The sequence below is a fragment of the Suricata suricatta genome, chromosome 4 (genome assembly GCF_006229205.1).
Source record: "Suricata suricatta isolate VVHF042 chromosome 4, meerkat_22Aug2017_6uvM2_HiC, whole genome shotgun sequence".
Classification (NCBI taxonomy): Eukaryota; Metazoa; Chordata; class Mammalia; order Carnivora; family Herpestidae; genus Suricata; species Suricata suricatta.
This window is the reverse complement of record NC_043703.1, coordinates 90,457,037-90,476,534: the sequence shown is the minus strand read 5'-3', so window position 1 is coordinate 90,476,534 and position 19,498 is coordinate 90,457,037. Positions and strand designations below refer to the sequence as shown.

Here is a 19,498-nt window from a genome sequence, read left to right as displayed (position 1 = left end):
TTTTAGAAGATAGAGCATGAAGCCAGTGGCCTGGTGTCTGAACCGTATAAGGAACTGGCTTTCTTTTAATTTTGTGTTTTGAGTTTGAGGAAGATTCATACTCTGCCAAGTTGGAACTTTTCAAGACTTTGGCGCTTAACTCATTTGATCTGAAAATTACTGACAAAATTACTGCCTTTGCCAAGTGTAAAACCAAGTCTTAGGATAGCGAGTGCCCTGGTGTGACTGACACAGCATGCGTTGAGGCTTCTGAAAGCTCAGGCAAGATGGGAAGGAGAGATTTTAATATGCCTGCACACAGTGGTCAGTCCTTTACGCTTGTGTAACGCTTTTTGACTCTCTCGCATTTACCGGCTAACACCTCTTGAGCATTAGCTAGGAGCTGGGCATAGTGTTCAGTTCATATGACATAATGATGAGCAATCACCAGCTATTTTCCTTCTCTGTTTTCAATTTTATCTTCTAATCTGTTTCCTCTTACTACCATGTCAGCTTCTTGGGGGTGGGTCTTTGTCTCCTTCGCTGCTGTGTCTGTAGCATCTACAACAGTGCCTGGCACATAGCAGAAACCCAGTAAATATTTATCAGTGTCTGAATGAAGTTCTACAATGAGGGAGGTATTGCTGTTAAGAGCACTTGGGGGATACGTCTAACCTGGGCTTGGGGGAGTCAACAAGGCCCCCCAGAGCAGGGAAGACAAAGGCTGAGCAGGGGATATGCAGTATTTCGCAGGGAAAGAGGAGGTGAAGTAGGGGGAGATTGCTCCTGTGCAGAAGTCTGGGGGTGAAATGAACCATCACAAAACATGACTGCTGTGCACAGTACACGGAAGGTGGGCAGGAGGTGAGTTGGGGACCTTGACGGCCAACTCGACATGGGAGCAAGGAAAGCATTTTAGGTACGATGGGACTAGATTTGTTTCAGGTTGATAAATTTTGCTGCTGTGTAGAGAACACACCGTAGCTGGATTGGAAAGGAAAGCTGAAGACTGGAAGATCAGCGTGTTGGGATAGTTTTGTTTGTTAGACTAATGTAGACCGGTGGTACCCAGACTTCTGGATTGTTGCTGGATTGAGCCAGCAACAATTTTTTTTTTAATTTTGAGGCTCAGCATAATAGAGTTGCTGACCTTTTCATTTGGTTAAGTAAGGACATTAAAAAAAACAAAAAACCACCTGTCAGAATCATTTCATAAAATAAAGAACATCTTACCATACATCTCCACAAATACACACACACCACATACACAGGAGAGTCTCAAATAAATGTCAGCTGTTTAAGTGGAATACATTGTAGCTTTATGTAAAATTTACTGCGTGGCCCTGTTTTGTCCCCTGTCCCCCTTTTTTCCATTTTCCGCATGATTTGGCACCTGTGCGGTGTGATCTTTCTAAACCATTGATCTAGCCTAGGAAAAAACGTTGGTGATCTGAGTTCGCCTAGGGACAATGGCGATTGGAAGAAGGGACCACTATTGAGAGAGGAGGCAGGATCGGTAGAACATGGGGATTTCAAAGCGCTTTTAGATCTCCTACCTCATGTGATCCAAATGGTAGCACGTAAGGAGTTTGGGCCACATAGAATTATCCCTGCCTCACAGATGAGGAAACTGAGACTCAGAAGTTAGGTGATTACGTAAGTCACATCCGATAACAGATAACAGCCCACTGAAGCGGGTGGGACTTTAGATGTATGGCTCACCCACCTTGCCCCTTTTGGTTTTGCTCAAATTTCAGGGAAGAAAGGAAAAGAAATCACGGGCTCCCCGTGAGTCATATCTTTTAGGACAAAACATATGATACAGTCCATCCTTAGAATAAAACAATATTTCCGTGATGACTCTGATTCAGTCTGGTTTCACAATATCATCCATTCCCGATCCATGAACTCGAGTAACCCTATTTAAATTAGGCCAGAGGAGACTAAGAAGCTTCGTTGGCTGTATTTTCATTTTTATCCTGTGTTACCCTTTGTCCTTTCTATAAATAAGTCTTGGCCACCCTATTCATGGGATTTTGTTGCGGGGGTGGGGGGGGTAAAGAGGTGAGGCTCTGAGCGTATGTAAGGATTTTTATTTCCTCCCACCTGGTTTGCTGGCTTCCCCCCCCCTCCCTTTTCTTCCTTAGCATATTTGTAGATTAATGTAATTTGGTGCTATCTGAATTCCAGAAAGACTGGAATAGACTTTTAAGGGACTGCCTCTTGTTGAAGGACAAAGAAAGGAAGTGGAAATAAATAAAAAGAACAACATTGGGCTTAAATTGAGGAAAAAATGAAGCAAGAACAATTTGAATTGGACAAAAGGAAAAAATGTATTAGAAAATATTTGTGGGTAGTTCCCTGTAAGTGGCTTTATAAACAACATTTTTGGTGTGCAGTCATAAAATCCTCTGACCTATGAAACACCAATTTAATGGAATTAATTAAAAATAAGATGGAATGCCAGAATTTACATATGAAAACTATCATCAGTTGTTCCTTCAGTTAGTTGTTTTTATTTAGGCTTTATATCAATTATTTTGTAGGCTCCTTGTTTCCTGGCAAATTTGGAGACTTTCTGGAAAACTATTAGAGTGACTTTAAATTATTTCCATAAAGACTCAACTGCTAGCCAGTCTGTTGTAATCACAAATGATTGTATGAGAAATACGGTATTCCTTTCCAAGGATGAAGTATACTTTTTTTGAAGCATCTGCAGCTATTTCTGTGTATATTCAGTTATGGAAGTGTGTGGTTTTGCTACTAGACTGGACACATCAAAAACAAATACTGTTTTCTTATAATATGTGAGAAGAGTGTGAGGGTAGCATTGTACACTGCCATTTCCATGATCTCACACACATCCGGGCGGGGGTAGGAGGGGGTGTGTGTGAGTGTGAATGTGTGTGTGTGAGAGAATGTTTATGTTTAGACACCTGAACCATGTTTTTTCGACCAATATGGATTCATCCATCTCATTTTATGACTTTCTTCCTGGCCTTTGGTTCTTCTATATAATTTAGTGTGTGACTTCTCCAAAGTATGGTGTGAATGTATTCAGACTAGTCCATTAATTTTTTTATGTGAAACCCAAGTTTTACCCATATTTTTAAATGCCTGCACTTAATGTGTTTTTAAAGGCTATTTGCATAGCAAGAATGAAAATGACCTATGTTCTCTGGTACTCTTGGATCTTAGAATCTCAGAGTGTGTTGACCTTAATGGTGATTTATACCAATCTCCTCTCTGTTCCTTTCATCCCTCTGTAACGAGGGGAGGGAAGCAAAGAGGGCAGAGTAGCAAGAGCCAAGGCCAACGAACCGTGCAGGTGTAATTTGTTGAGAAGGTAATGTTAGATTTGCCCATGTATTACCTCATTTCTCACAGTAACTCTGCAGAGCAGGAACTATTATGCCCATTTTATAGAAAACAAAACAGAAAGGAGCCCAGCGAGGTTGGACAAATTATTCAAGGTTACACTGCCAATACACAGCAGTGCTCTGGCCTAGCTGATTCCAAACCTTTATGTACATTGTGTTTCCTCATTCCCACTCCACCACAGAGTAAATAATAAATGGAATATGGTTTCAAATTTTACTCTATAACGTAGTAGCAGCCCTTTCTAAAATATTATGCTGTGCATATTATAAAAAAATATGTTGGCTTTGGAAACAGGCTTAATGTAGGCAGATAAAGAATATTTGAACTGCCTTAGTTTATGTGGCACATTATTACTTTTGTCAGAACTCACGGCATTATTTTATTTTAAATGTGATTATGTAATTAAGATGAGTATTTGGCTTAACACTGGGGACTTGTACACATTTTTAAGACTTTACTTGAGGTATTTATGTACTTCAAATATTTACTGGGAAGTGTCTTTCTGCAAGATTAGGTAAAATATTTTACAAAACTCCCAGTTTCAACAAGCCTCTGTTGGGAAAGGTTAAATAGCACTGTAAAGTAGTCTTTTGGCATTCAGGCAGTTCTACTGCCCAAATAATGGTGAATATAATTGATGGTCTTAGTAATAAGGTCATAAAGTCAAAAAGAGTTACCACACTGTGGTCAACATTTTGACCATAAGGAACACTATGTAAAAGTTGGTTAGGCTGAAAGGATTTCCTGCCTCCTTAATAACTATTGTGCCTCTATTTCTTCAGAGTCGTAGTCGAGTTGGAAAGAAGGGAGAGATCTTTTAAGTAGAACATTTTGTGTTTAGAGTTGGTGTTCTTTATTTTAGAGTTGGTGTTCTTTAGATTGATGTAATGAAAAGCTTCTGTGGGTGAGTATAAACCAGACTGATCCTTTGAATAAAAATTCCTTTCTGCTGTGTTGCTTATTCTAAGCGGTCATCATTTGTGCCTTCTTTGCGTTGACCTGTGTATAACCCTTGTTTGACACATTACAGAATTTCACGTTTCTGTTTTTAACTGGTAGAATTACTCTGTGCATTGGAGTACACGTGTGTATGTGTGTATTTGTGTGACAGGGAGAGAAGTCCTGTCTAAAATTATAATCAGTATTAGAAAAAGAATAGAGGGTTTTTTTTTAAGGAATTAAATAGAAGCAGACATAATATAGGGAACAGAAGAAAACTTCTAAAAAAGGCAATACTCTCACAGAAGTGAGGTAAGATTGATTACATGAACTAAGTTAACAGGATGGTGTCTTTAAAGGAGCAACCGGAGAATAAGAAAGAACTCAAGAAATTTAAAAATACGATAACCCAAATAAAAGCTTCAATACATAGGATGGAAGGCATACTAAAATAACTCTTTCAGAGGTAAAACTAAAGAGAGCAAGAGGGATGGAATGTGGGAGAGGAAAAAAAAATAAGAGAATTATATTATTTCAGGAGGTTCAATATCCAGCTTATAGAAGAGCTGAGAAAATGGAGGGTGGGAAATTGTCACAGAAATAATAGCACAGGAAAATTTCCTAGAAGTCAAGGATGTGAGTTCCAGTACAGTGAATGGAAAATGACCCACACCAAGACACCACATCACGCAGTGTCTTCAGTCTTGGAGAGAGAGAAAAGACCCCAAACAGTTCACCTGCAGAGAATTAAGAATCGGAATGGCAACAGGCTTAGAAGATAGAAGTTCATGGAGCACCGCCTTCAAAATTCCGAAGGCGTGTGATTTCCTTCTTACTCTTGAGTCAGCTAGACAGCTGTTCCAGGGTGGAGATAAAATAATAAGAATGTACTTTTATTCAAATCATTTTTTTAATTACGGACAGGGAAAACCAGATTTTTTTCTTTCTACTTCCAGAACATAAATGAGAGAAGCGCCTAAATATTTTGTCAAAAGCAAGTTCCCAAGCAGCATTTGTTCAACACACCAGTGTCTGCCACTCCTCCAAAACAACCGTGTACATTCCATGTATAATTTTAACGTGTTTATATATGTGTAGGAAAGGTCTAGAATGGGGCAGGGTGAAATTTCTTTCCCTACTTACTCTGTGTATTTTTTAAATTTTTAAAAAATGAGTATACATGAATTACAATCAATAGAACATACCTTAAAAGAGGGGAAGACAAGAGACCTGACTTATTCCTTCATTTATTTTTTAAAATATAGGAAGTGCGTGCTATGTCTGTCTCCTCTACTAGGAGGTGTAGGAGATACAGTTGAAGTAGCACACACAGCCTCAGCCTTTGAAGGATTTGGGTCTGGCTGGTAAGGGGAGGCACACATGGAAGGGAATCGCTCCCAGCCGTGTTGAAAGTCTGCCTCTGGGTGATCTCAGTGTGCAGGCTGCTGTCTGGGCCAAGCAGATGGCTTTCCAGGGTCTGTAAAGAGATGGCCGCCTACTAACTTGAGAGTACTTTTTAAAAAACCAGCATTCGTGAGAACACCAAACACGGGATCCTGATCTTGGAATGTCTAATTTAATAAATTTCATTTGCATTTCTATAGAAACCATCTAAGGTTCCTGCTGCCAACCCCAGGAGCCAGAGGTTAGGGTTTTTAATAATAATAACAATAATGAGTTATACTTATTCCAGATTAATTTTCTGGCTCTCCAAAAAACAAATGGCTAAGATGTCCAAAATGTTCCTTTCACAATTCTGCCAAGCGCTGGCTTCTCCTCTCTGTCTGGAGACCCAGCCAATCTGTTGAAAATTATCCCATTTTTTTGAGTACTTCTAGGCAGCTGTTCAGAGAGAAGACTAAATCCTGCAGTCTGAGATGGACAGCCACAAATGGAGACTCTTTTCCATACTTCTGCAGCAGAGAACTTTGTGTTCTAAGTCTTAGTCCATTGCTTCTGTGTACGAATTTGGGAGAATGTACATCAGACATCATATCATACCTAGTTGTGGACAACATTGTGCATTAATTGGGAGTGTAACATTTGCCTGGTGACTGCTTGTTTTTTCTAAATGTTTTTGTGTCTTGTTTTCCTTGTAAATAAGCCTTGGCCTGAGTATTCACAGACTTAGAAAAAACACAGGTTCACTGGGGGAAAGGAAGCATTGAGCCTAAATAAGTCTATGCCCTCTTATACCCTCTTTTCTGGTTTGATTTGCATGAGTTAGAGGGTTTTGTTTTTGTTTTTGTTTTTGTTTTGGGGGTTGTTTGAAGGGTAGTTAGAAGTATTATTATAATGTGTTAGTAAGATTCTCTTAATTTGGATGCAAGAGAGACTCGAGACTTATTAGACCAAATGGAAGCTCTGTGGCCCTGTGATCTCTGAAAATGCTTTGTAGGGGCAGATGGATAGATTTTTAAAGATTAGTGTAGCTGGCAGTTTGCCTGTTCATTTACTCTCTTTAAAGTCAGTGGGTGGGCCTGGCTTAGTGCATAGGAGTGGAAGCTCACGTTGGGCACCGTAATCTAACTTGACCAGGCTGATTGACAGCAGTGGAGAGATTGCTATCTGACCCAGTCATGGGACACACACTCCTTTGAAAACTGGCCTGTCTGGGCCACAGGGTCTTCTGCTTGCTACACAGATGCCTTGCACAGGGATGGCCGGGCACCCTGAAAAGCCTGGTGGCGAGACTGGAGAACAAGAGAATTGGGTTCTAGGCCTGAACTTTCCCCCCAACCTGTATTTTGATCTTGGGAGACTCCCTTAATTCTTTGGGCATCCGTTTCCTCATCGGTGAGATTAAATGGTGAGAGTCATAGACTTCTCTGAGAGTCCTTCTAGTTCTAGTACGTTCCTTGAAGGCTGGGACTCTGTGGGCACCTTTCCTTCACTTTAATAATACAGATTGGCCAATTAATATTAGCCTTCGTGAAAATGTCTATAAGGCTTAGAGTAGGATCTTGAAAAAGTTAAAAGAACAAAAGTATTACAGGGATAGAAACCAGAAAACTCATTTTGAAATATTGGATCTCATGCTAAATTAGTGTATTGTTAATGAGTAAAAGAAATTTCTAGGTGACTTCTTGCTCATGTTTTGGATGGGGCAAGTTCTGCACTGTTTGAATTGTTTGCATATTGAGTGCATATGCTTGACTAGGGGGTTAATGCTTATAGATAGTTCTTTAGAACCTTCAAATAACAATTTCTTAAATCCTGCATGTTTTATAGAGCCAGGCTGATGGGAATAGGACCCCATGGTTGAAAAGAAGCTAGCCCATGGTTAGTGGGGGCACAATTTGTGGAGGGAGCACTTAGAAGACACTAAGAAGGCAGCAGGTGTTTCCTGAGTGCCTCCGAGGTACCGGCACCGTTCTAGGTGTTGGGGTTGGAGCAGAAACAAGACAGCTTTCAGTTCCCAGGAGCAAACTTCCTAGTGAGAGGAGACGGAGTTGAAACGTGGTTAACAAAGTAACGGTTATCTTAGGTAATAGTGAGCAGCAGTGGATGGGGTGTGCTGCTTTGGCTCGAGAGGTTGGCACCATGAGGATAATGGGTAGGAAGGAGGTGAGGGATGTGGACTTTGTCTTCTAAAGCCTTGAGGCTCTAAAGTGTGCTTCTCGAGCTCACAGAGGTGCGCCAGGGCTTGTGCTTGCGAAGGGTAAGAGGGAAGCCCCAGTGATGATCACTCGCCTCAAGCCTGCTTCGACCAGAACAGCTCTGGCTTTGTTTTGTTTTGTTTTAAATATTGGGATTATATTTGAGAAGAGTTGTCCATTGCTTTAAAGATTTGGAAAACAACTGCCTTGGAGTAAATCAGTTGTGTTCATTCTCGTCGCTTAGTACTTTAGCTTTTTATATTGTGGCAGTTGTGCTATATAGGCAGAATAATCCCCTCACCCGTGAGTCCTAATCCCTGGAACCTATAAATGTTACCTTGTAAAGACAAGAGGTGTGTGTCGATGTGATTAAATTAAGGATCTTGCAGCGGGGTGATTATCTTGGATTGTTTGGGGGGGCTCTAGTGCAATCACTGAGAAGAGGAAGGCAGGCTCAGATCTGAGGGACAGACGAGGAGAACTCAGTGTGACTACGGTGGCAGAGATTGGAGCCATGCAGCTACTGGCTGAGGAAGGCCAGAAGCTGGAAAGAGGTGAGAATCAGGGACTCCTTCACAGCCTCTGGAGGTGCCCTATTGGCACTTTGATTCTGGACGATGGTGGTGATTCGGATTTCTGGCTGCCAGAGCTGTGAGAGAATAAATATAGTAATTAGGTTAGACTGTGTGTTCCTTGATGTCAGCATCCCTTTTATTTAGCTTTACCTTTTCCACAGAGTCTAACTCGGTCCCTTCAGTATTATAACTGTGTGTTTTTAGTTACCTGTTGCTGCATAACAAACACCCCGAAATTTCATGGCTTCTGGTAACAGCTCACTGTTTCTCACAGTTCAGTGGTTGGCTGGGTTCAACTGGTTCAGCTTCACCACGTGGTGTCATATCGGATCACTCAGGTGACTGCGTTGTCTGAGACCTCAGCTGGGGTCTGGAACCTCAGCTGGAGGCGTAAATGACCAGGCAGGGGGAGGTGCGGGTGGCACAGAGGTCAAGTCTTGAAGACCATGAATGCAGATGCTGGTGCACGTCTTGCAGGCTGAGGCGGAACTAGTACAGCGTCACCTCTGCTGTCCTCTGCCGCCGCCCTCTGTTGATCTAGACTTGGGTCACAGGGAGAAGAAGTAGGTCCTACCTCTGAAGGGAGGGAGGCATAGTGAGGGTAGTATTGGAACGATTAGGCAGGGAAGAACACATCAAGAGGTGTAGTGAGGGTAGTAGGAACTCTTGCCAGCGATCTTTGCAGTCTACCACAAACTGTTTAGAAAGTGGTTATTGAATTAGCTGTTGGAGGAGGACTGATTGTGAGATTTTTATAGACGATAGGATTTAAAAAGGAACATTTCCTAAGGAACAAATTTCTGGTGTAAAAAAAAATCCGTATAAGCTGCCCACATTGGACCTTACACACATGAGGAATTCAGGTGATGCATGTTTACTAGCCATCTAGCTGTGTAATGGGTAGCAGTGTGTTTTTAGGTCCACCCCTGTGCCAGGGATTTCTACAAGGGGCACGGCAGGGCTCTTCCAGAGTCCAGAGCTCCCCCTTCCCTCCAGGGGTATAGTATAGTGATGGTTGATTTTGTGATTAGGGAGATTCTCTAATCTACCTGGAAAGCAGCTCCCAAAGGGAAGGATTAGTCCAATAAGTCCAAGCAGTTCATGGCCGTCTACGGAGGAAAGGAAGGGACACAAGACTGGCAGGAGACCTGGTTAGAGTCCATGCCCTTAGAGCAGAAGCCCTGAAGAAGATGCTTTCCCTTTAACTTTCTTTGTGGTTTGCCTGAAACTGAGTAAGAGGACTTCCTGGTGGAACCATTGCAAGGATCACAAGTGCTTACTGGGTTGGGATTCTGACCCTGGGGCCTCTGACATCTGTTCGGTCTCATCACTCATTCTTTTTAAATGACCACTACTCGAAGGAGAAATGCTGGGGTCAGGTCGGCTCAGAGGTGGAGAGAGGATTCTAGGAACAGAGTCAGAGATGGATGGTCCTCTTGGTGGGGTTCCAAACCCTGATTTCTTTTTATTAGTTGTTTGTTTTATTAGTTTGCATTTGCTCATCCTTTGAAACGTGTGTGTGCTTTGTCTTCTTTGTAGGTTTGTTTCCATTTGGGGGTACTGTTTTTCTTGAGATGCACTTGCTCTTCTTATCAGCAATCACTGTGGCAAGGAGACACAGGCCCTGAGCTGCTTTCTCTCCTCTAGAGAGGTTTTATAGGCCTGAATCTGGGGAGTAGCTGGGCTTTAATAGTTTATTGGGTTCCCATTTGAAAAACCCGACTGAAAACCACCAGACTTATGCCTTCAGCGTTTGTTTTCATCTAATGAAACCAGGTTTATGGTGTTTGCTCCACAGCCCGTGAATAAGTACTGTTTGTTTTTTTTTTTTTAACCAGGCCCAGGCTCTGCCTTTGCTGCTGTTTACTATGGAGTTCCTTATTCTGCATGTTTTTGCTTGCCTTTGCAAGCTTTCTCTCTTTATACCTTTGCACATTACTCTCTTGATCCCTGGTCCTGAGATGATTCAGAATGATTGGGGATCTGTATGTAGGAATTAGAGGATAGAGATAGCTCTGTTTTACTTGTAGCACATTTCACCAAATTCTTCTTTTCACTGCATCATCAATTTTATCAGGTTGCTTTTGTTAAGCTCAGAAGCATGTGTTTATGGTATTCCAACTTCCGTTACGTGTGGCAGATCTTAGGACAGGGTCTCTAAGAGATAGAGAAGCTGAATTCAAGTGAAGATTTTCCTAGGCTGGGAAATGGGGGGATAGTAGGGGGCCCGTTCAAAGCGGACCAAACAGCGGAAGCTCAGGTGCTCTCAAAAACTAGACCCTTGGCATTACCAAAATTGGTTGTGGAATGTGCAGGCCAAGGGGAGCTCGGAAGGCAGCTGAAGTAGGGACTGCCTTCCACATATGGTTTAGGCAGGATGGGGACGAGTGTCCTGGGCTGGTGTCCGGGTTAGTGCCCAAGATACATGTTCAAATGTAGGAAAAGCACGGAGAGGATACCACACTGAGGCTACTGTATTCAGATGGGCTCAGATTGACATGGAACACTGTTCTTGACACAGTGTTGAGTGTAAAAAGCAGATTATGGAAGAAAATATTAGGAGGAGAAAGGCATAGGTGGACAGACAACAAAATAGACCGGCAGCTGTGTTTGAGTGATTAAGTTCGTATCGTGTTGATATTCAGATTTTTCTTTGCAGCGTCCTTCATTATCTAACTTTTCCCCAATAAACAAGCAGTGCTAGAATAATTTTTAAAAAGCTTTTAGAATGGTGCTGGGCAGGCATTTTCATTCATTCAGTAAGCCTCTGTTGCCTGCCTACTTTGTTCCTGGCCTTGGCTGGGCTCTGGGGGAGCCCACCACTGAATGAATGGGGGTGGGTGGTGAGTGCCTTGGGCAGCTTACAAGCACTCTGTGCTCTTGGCACCTTTTCCTGGTGCCGGGCAAATGGATTTCCTCAGGGAGTTCCCGGGTTCCCCAAGGGCCCCTCAAGGGTCTGCCTGCATAGTCCTTCCCTGACGAGATGGGGACTGACTCCCCATTTGTAAAGTCTGACAGTCCCAAGGTTAAAAGCTGTTTTCTTCTGACTCTCTGTCTTAGCTTTTTTTGTTTTCACCTTTGTCTGTCTGTTGTTGCTGTTGGTGGTCTCCTTTTGTCTTCCCAGAAGCTTACATTTACAGAGATTTTGTTTTTTCCTTTTTGGTCATTGCTTCTTTTGTTTCCATAAAGTTGCTAGGCTAGTTTTTGGCCAGAGAGATGAACAGGTCTCAAATGCCTGTCACTGGAGAATTTACTCCCAGGCCTTGCTGTATTTGTTGAGGTGACATATCAGCCTGTTTTCTTATATGGGTGAACTAGAATTGAACTGTTTGCAGATGAGTGAAACAAGCATCATATATTTGTGTTTAAGAAATTTCAAGCCCTGACAGGATACTCCCTTTATTAATTCGGGTCATGATCTTGAATGTCCTTAGATATGGCTAGTGATTCACTTTAAGAAATTCTTAATTTGTTGCCATCGTGTCATTTGGGTAGGTGCCAGTCCCAGAGAAAAGAAACAAGGCATACGCCATAGGTTTGAGGGCATCTGTATTAGAATATTTTTCTTCTCTGGCTAATACTACTTACTCAGAATATTTACCAGTCAGCCAGTGTTTGTGTAGAATTGTGGTTTGTACAAAAAGTGACACAAGGAGGTATGAGGATAATCTCTTACCTATAGATATTTATGCTCTGGTTGAGGTGAAAAGATTCAGTTGACAATAAACTATTTTAAAAAAGGATACATTCCGTGAATATCCATTGGATCCACTGGGTCACCGTGTTTCTACCCTCTTTCTAGTCCAGCCTGTCTGCTCTTGACACATCTCTCTGCTGTTTGAAAACTTTTGATGCCTGTAAGCCACAGGCAAAGCTCCTTGGCCTGCCATTAAAATTTCTAAAACCGTGTATGCCATCCTTCCTGTCTTTTCTACCTTCACATGCCATCGAATTCTCGATTCATCCAGCCAGTGTATCCACCCACTTGGCTCCTGTACCTGCCCACCCTCTCCATACTGTTTTCTCTCCTTTTTAATCCATTCTTCCAATTTTTCAAGACTCATCTTGGTTTCCACGTTTCCCACACACCATTCCCCAACCTCTCCAGCTCCCAGCGATACCTTTCCCAACTCCACTGTTACTGTAAGCTGCACTTATTTGACCCTTAAACTTAATGTCTTGCCCTTCCTTGTTAGTTATAGTCTATGCGTGTGTCTTGTCTTCCTAACCAGACCTTAAACCCCGAGAGCAGTGACCATCTCATATTGTTACTATTTTCCATAGGACCTAGCACAGTGCTCAACATGAAGTATGTAGGTGCTTAAAATATTTGCTACTTTCCAGAGAAAAATATGATCATGCTACAGTTTTGATTAAGTAGAAATGAGAGGTAAGACTCACATGTTCCAGGATTCACATATGGACTGAAATAGTCTCGTGATTTTGGCCTTCTAAAATAAAGTTATAGATTCCAGGCAGCCCAAAACCTATGAGGTGCCCACGAACTGTAGGCCTTTTGTGTAGTTGAGAATAGGGAGTGAGTGAAGTTTGAATAAGCCCCTTAGACAATTCTAACATCCTCCTCCACCTTACCTCCTGAGGCTCTGTTTTATAATAACTTGAGAATTGTTAATGCCGTATATCCTTCAGGCAGCACTCTATACACATGTACCCAGGTCTTCAGTAGCCCTTGGCTGATGCGGAGTTGAGGTGACACTAATCTGGCGAGCACTCATCTCTTCTGGATTTGCAGTGAATTGGAGCCCTGGCCAGAAGTAGAGTTGACATTTTTTAACAGTACAGAGGAGCCTGAGAATGCTAGGATAGAAAAGCAACTCCTGTGCACTCAGGGTACCTGAGAAAGGTCAGAATTCTCTGTAGAAAATAATTTTAGTTTTTCTTAAAACCCTGTCAGATGCACCATTGATGCTTCAAAGTCGTACACCATCAAGCATGGGCACAATAATTTCAACAGAATATTTTTTTAAAGATGTAGTCAAAGCCCAGCAAGTTATCAAGAACAAAACTGTTACTTAAAACATTCACCAGATGTTTAACTTTGAATAACGTACCTTCTTCATATACTCTGCAACATAGATGAGTTGATGAATATCTGCTCAGGTAACTGAATGAGGTACTTGCTTTTTGGAACAATTCGTTTTAATTCAATGAAAACAGTGACTGTAGTTTGAGAACAGTAGCTCCACAGACCTTTTCTCTGGCAATATTTGTGGTCAGCAGGGCCAGTTATTTACCAAGGCAGTTTCTAGATCACGGTAATGCAATCATATGGTCTGCTTACATGAGAATACTCTTTCTGGCACAGCCAAGAGCTATCAGACCATTGAGGAGTGGCTTACTCCCCTGAAAATACGGATTCCTTGAGAAGACATATCCACCAGGCTTTGTGGTGTAGATGGAGAGATTCTGTGTGGGCAGGTCTATGCAGGGATCTCAATATTTAATTTATATACAGTTCTAAGTGACCACTCAAAATGGAAACTGATGTTCTTGACCAGTCTTGCTTAGACGTACTATAGAACGTAACAGTAGCCTGTAGTGGAATGGTTTTGTGGTCTCCCATGTAAAAGCCTAGGTTTGCAATTTATTAACAAGGAAATTTACATGTCATTGTTTGTAAAAGTAACTTAACAACCCAAAAGCCTATCATTCAGGTTTGAATTCAGTTACAGTCAACATACAATGAATTACTCTGCAACCATTAAATGGAAAGAAATAGAACAGTGTGCCTGATGAAAAAAAAATTAAGGGGCATGAGTATATGTATAATACGCATATTTGCTGGGGGAAAAAGAGCTAAACTGAAAGGAGTACTTCTATAAAGAAATGTTTTTTAAAAAGCAGAGATGCTTTTGCATAGTTGTCTGTGAGGAGGGACACCAAGGGGTCTAGTGTGGGGGTATTTTTTTTTTAAACATTTGTGTTTGGTTTTTTCCACAAAAATATCTACTAATTAAAAAAGCGAGCATATTTTTGCGTAAATCCAATAAATGATCTACAATTTAGAAGGAAGAACTCTCTCTTCTTTAAAACAATTTGGTTTTGCTGAATGTGAAATAGGTACAAAAGAAAATTTACAAAAAAGTGAGTAACTATGCAACAAATACTTTAAGGGTTTAAGTAACGGAACATTTCTTTTGACCCCTTATATATTCCTTCCTAATTCTATCTCCTTTCTTTTCCCCCTTGGAGAAGTGATTGATTACTTTTGCCAATTGTATTTTGTTTCTTTCTTTGCTTTTAATTTTTTCATCACTTAAATTTTTCTCTAAGCAATGTATTATTTAGCGCTTTGTTGTAAACTACATAGAAGAATTGTTTTGCATGTATTGTTCTTTAAATTGCTTTTTTCACTTAACATTATGTTCCTGAGATACATTGGTTGACACATCTGTAGTTCCTTGAGATTTACTGCTCTACGGTGTCCCGATGTGTGAGTGTACAGTTTACTCACTCGACAATTGATAGACGTATGACTGTTGTGCATATGCTGTACAAGCCTTATGGTGCCCATGTCCAAAAGTTTATTAGGCCGTTTACCTAGAAATAGCGTTTGTGAATCACTGGCTAAACACAGCCGTGGCTTTCAAGAAAATGCCAGATTATTCTTAAAATTGTTGTAGTAATTTCTGTTTCCACCAACAGTGTCTAAGAGTTCCGATACTTGATATTGGATTTTTCAGTCTCTGCCAATTGCTCAGTGTGGTTGAGCATCTTATGTTTATTGGCTGCTAGTGTTTATATTTTAATAGGTTTTACTCTTTTTATATTGAGTTGTTTGTCTTTTAACTTCTTGGTTTCACTGAAGTTCTTCCTATAGTCTAATACTAATTATATAATTCTCAGTTACATGCATTACACATTTTCTCCCCATTTGTGGCTTGGCAAATAAAAATGTTTACTTTCATCACTTTAAAACCTTTTTACTATGGGAATTTTTTAACATATTTAAAATAAGGAGAGTAGTTTAACCCCTGTATATCCATCAGTCAACTTCAGCACTTCTCAACATTTTGCCAATCTTATTTTGTATATTTCTTGTCCTCTTGAGAAGGAGGTCACAGACACTGTGTCATTTTTACCTGTAAATTCTTTAGGATGCACAACTGACTTGAGAGTTTAAAAAGAAATACCACCAACTATTATCACATATACCAGAGTTAATAATTCCTTGATCTTCAAATTTTCTTAATTGTCTTAGAAATGTCTTTCTATAATTGGCTTGTTAGAATCAGGATCCAAACAAGGGCCACAAGTTGTGTTTAGTCTTTTCGACCTCAAAAGTCAGCTAAGTCTCTTAGTGTCTTTTATTCCATAATGTTTGATACTACTCCTCTGCCAAAAGTCCTTTGTACATGTGTTATTTGGTGGTTTTATTTGTGCTTTTTTTTTTTTTGGTGTAAATTTTTTTTTAATATTAACTGATGCAGTTGAATATATAAGTTTTTCTTACTGGTTGTGGTTTTATTTGTACTTTTTTTGGTGTAATTTTTTTTTTTACATATTAACTGATGTAGTTAAATATATAAATTTTTCCTACAAGTTGATGCTTTTGGGGTCTTGATGTAATAAATTCTATTCTGTACAGTTTTCTAAGGAGTTTGGCGGTTTTACCTTTTAAGTTTTGAATTCGCCGTTTCAGTCCTAGATGTCGTGGGAGGTTGGGGCCCAGTTTCAATCTTGTCTGTGTGAGCACTTCGTTGTGACCTTCACAGCACCATCATCTGCAGCACCGGTCCCTTCATTAGTCAAGTTCTCGTGCACGCGCGTGTCTGTTCCCGTGCTCTCTGTTCTGGCTGTGGGCCTGCTTGTCACCACAGTGTCCTATTACTAAAGTTTTAAAATAGTTCTCACCACCTCATTAGGTGAGTCCTCCGTCCTTGTTCTTCAAGATTATCTTTGCAGCTGTTGGCCCTCGATGCATCTATGTACGTTTTAAAATCTGCTTGTCCAGTTACACACATACACGCACATAATTATTTATTAGGATTACATTGAATTTGGTGAGAATTACCTCTTCATAATATTGAATCTTCTTTAAAAAAAATATTGAGTCTTCTTGTTCATGAACTTGGTGCATTTCTCCTTTTTAAGGTCTATATTTTTTCTTACGGCACCTTCCTATTAAAATTATGATACACCAATGTAGAAGAAAAAGAATTTTGCACCTGAAACTAACATAACATTATATTTCAACTATACTTCAATTAAAAATATAATAATAAATTTTTAAAAGAAAAAGAGAAGCTTTGCCTCTACCTCACACCAGACACAAAAATTGAGATGGGTCATGGACCCCAAGATAAAAACTAAAACTATAAATCTTCTAGAAGAAAACACAGTATCTTTGTGATGATGGAGTAGGCAAAGATTCCTTAAGCCATAGAAAGCATGAATCATAAAAGAAAAAAATTGATCCAGTAATTGAGCTGAAAACTTCTGCTCATCAAAAGACATTATTAAGAAAATAAATTGGTGGGGCGCCTGGGTGGCTCAGTCGGTTGAGTGTCTGACTTTGGCTCAGGTCATGATCTCACGGTTCGTGGGTTCGAGCCCCACATCTGGCTCTTCTATGCTAACAGCTCAGAGCCTGGATCCTGCTTTGGTTTCTGTATCTCCCTCTCTTTCTGACCCTCCCCTGCTCACGCTCTCTCTCTAAAAAATAAATAAAAACATTAAAAAAGAAGGAACTAAATTGGCAGGCAAGCCACAAACTAAGAAAAAGTACATGTAATGTACATTATGGCAAAAGAGATAAGCAACCTATGTAAAAATGGGCAGAAATCTTGGATATTTCAGAAAAGGCCGTATCAATAGCCAAAGCACATAAAGGGTGTTCAGTATCATCATTAGTCATCAAGGAAATGCAACTCAAAGTCTCAGGGATATTCCACTGTATGCCCACTAGGATGGCTAATGTGAAACAAAGGAAAGACAACAGCAAATGTTTCAAAGGATGTAGAGCCATTAGAACTCCTGCCTATTGCTGATGGGAATGTAAAATGCTATAATTATTTTGGAAAACTGTCAGTTTCCTAGAATGTTAGATATGCTGAATTTTATTGTCAGGTATTTGTTCAAGAGAAATGAAAACATATGTTCATAAGAACCTTGTATAAGAATGTTCCTAGCAGCTTTATTCATAATAGCCTACAAATGGAAATAGCCCATTTCTGTTGAGAGAAATGTATATTCATACAATGGAATAATACTTGACAAAAAAAGAATCATACTATTGTTACTACTGGATAAACTTTATGGTGAATGAAAAAGGCCTCAGACACCACAAAATTAGGTAATGTATTTTTACATTTATATGAAATCCTAGAATAGACCAAATAAAATTGTAATAGAAATCAAATCACCGGTTGTTTTGGGTACCGAGAGTTGCCTGCAAAGGGGCACGAGCTTACTTTCGGGGATGATGGAAACATTCTGAGTCTTCATAGGAGTGTGGGTTCACCGAACATAAGCATTTGTGAAAGCTGAGTGAATCATCTTGTCAGAATTCAAGAGTATAAAGATGGTGTCCACTGGGATTGGAATCCAGAGCCATACATGCCGAGTCTGTGCATCCGATAGCCATACTCCAGACCAGTGGTTTCCAACTGGGGATCATTCTGCCCCTTGGGATATTTTTCCCATTGTCCAGAGACATTTTTGATGGTCATCACTGGGTAAGGGTGAGGGGGTATTATATTACTGGCATTTGGTGGGTAGCAGTCATGGAGACTGCTAAACATTCTACTGTCACATGAAGGTCCCCCACAACAAAGAATGGTCTGGTCCAAAATGTCACTGGTGTCAACTTGGAGAGCCCTGTTCTAGGTCTGCTCTTCTTATGGGAGCTAAGCCTCAGCCAACCAGATGCTGACTCTTTTCATAGTCCAAATCAATAGTGGAAACAACATTTGCACAAATTACCTATTTCTTCCCCAACAGAATTTAATGTCAAATATTTGTGAATATACATCATCTTAAATTTTGAGATTAAAGTCCATGTGTTAACAGCACTTCCAGAATCAAAAATTAAATGTTCTTTTTGTCAAATTCTTAAGATGAGGTTTTGTTCTTAACTTTTGTTTCATTACATATTCAAGTGAATGATCTTGATTATCTTCCTTTAAATAAAATAAGAAAGGCTTTATTATTAGATCAGAGGAAATAAATGACAGTAATTTTTTCCCCTTCCCTCTACAGAATGACAGGAAGTGAATTTTTTTCTCGTTTCCCGGAACTCTATCCTTTTCTTCTCCAACAGTTGGAAGCTGTAGCTAATACTGTGGACAGGTAAGAAGAGACACAGTGAGACACTGAGATCAAGGAAGTGAGTTACTTCATTAATGGAGATTTTTCCCTCCAGGCAGCAGTTTTTAATCCCCTTTCCTTGTAACATAGATGGATTTTTTTTTTTTACCGGCTTCTTTATTATTACATCATGTTGCCCGACTCTCTATAGTAGACATGGCCTGAAAAGTTGTATAATATCCTGTTTTTATATTATATTTTTTATCTTTAAAATCCTGTTTCATATTGTCTTACCAAATGTAATACTGTTTTTAGTGAACATTTTTCAGGAACCAGCTTCTTAGAAGCACATGGTGATTTCTTCTAGAAATCATTTTCTTCCTATGATATTTAAAATCTGTATGTTTGCATACTGAGTTTGCTGTCACAAACACCAGCCATTTTTTTCTTACTGGCCTGTCACAGTCAACCATTGTGACCTTAAGCAAATAGCTGACCTGTGATCAGAAATGGTACCAGCCCACCTGAGCAAAGGTGGCCAGTGACCCTGGAAACATAAAGTAAAGCCATTCAGAGGGCTTCCAGTCCCATCAGGGCAGATAGCAAAGTTTACCAATGTCCTTTCAGTCACATTCTGTACTGATGGTGGAATTGTTAGAAAGGGCATCTTAGAACATGGGCTTTTGTATTTTTCTAGCAATTTTTGCGCTTGATATGGATTCATACCTATCTGTAATGGGAAAGCAAAATAACATC

At 40.2% G+C, this 19,498-nt stretch overlaps 1 protein-coding gene across 5 annotated transcripts in view; it reads left to right on the top strand.

Moving 5' to 3' along the window:
• The window catches only part of THADA (THADA armadillo repeat containing), a 316,857-nt gene that overhangs the window by 119,873 nt on the left and 177,486 nt on the right, over positions 1-19,498 (top strand). For 4 of the 5 annotated variants that reach the window (XM_029937256.1, XM_029937258.1, XM_029937261.1 and 1 more), the window contains exon 27: positions 18,695-18,784. The exons of the other annotated variant lie outside the window; for it this stretch is intronic. In XM_029937256.1, the coding sequence (XP_029793116.1) occupies positions 18,695-18,784 (90 nt within the window). The remainder of the gene's footprint in view (positions 1-18,694; positions 18,785-19,498) is intronic. 5 annotated transcript variants of the gene reach the window in all.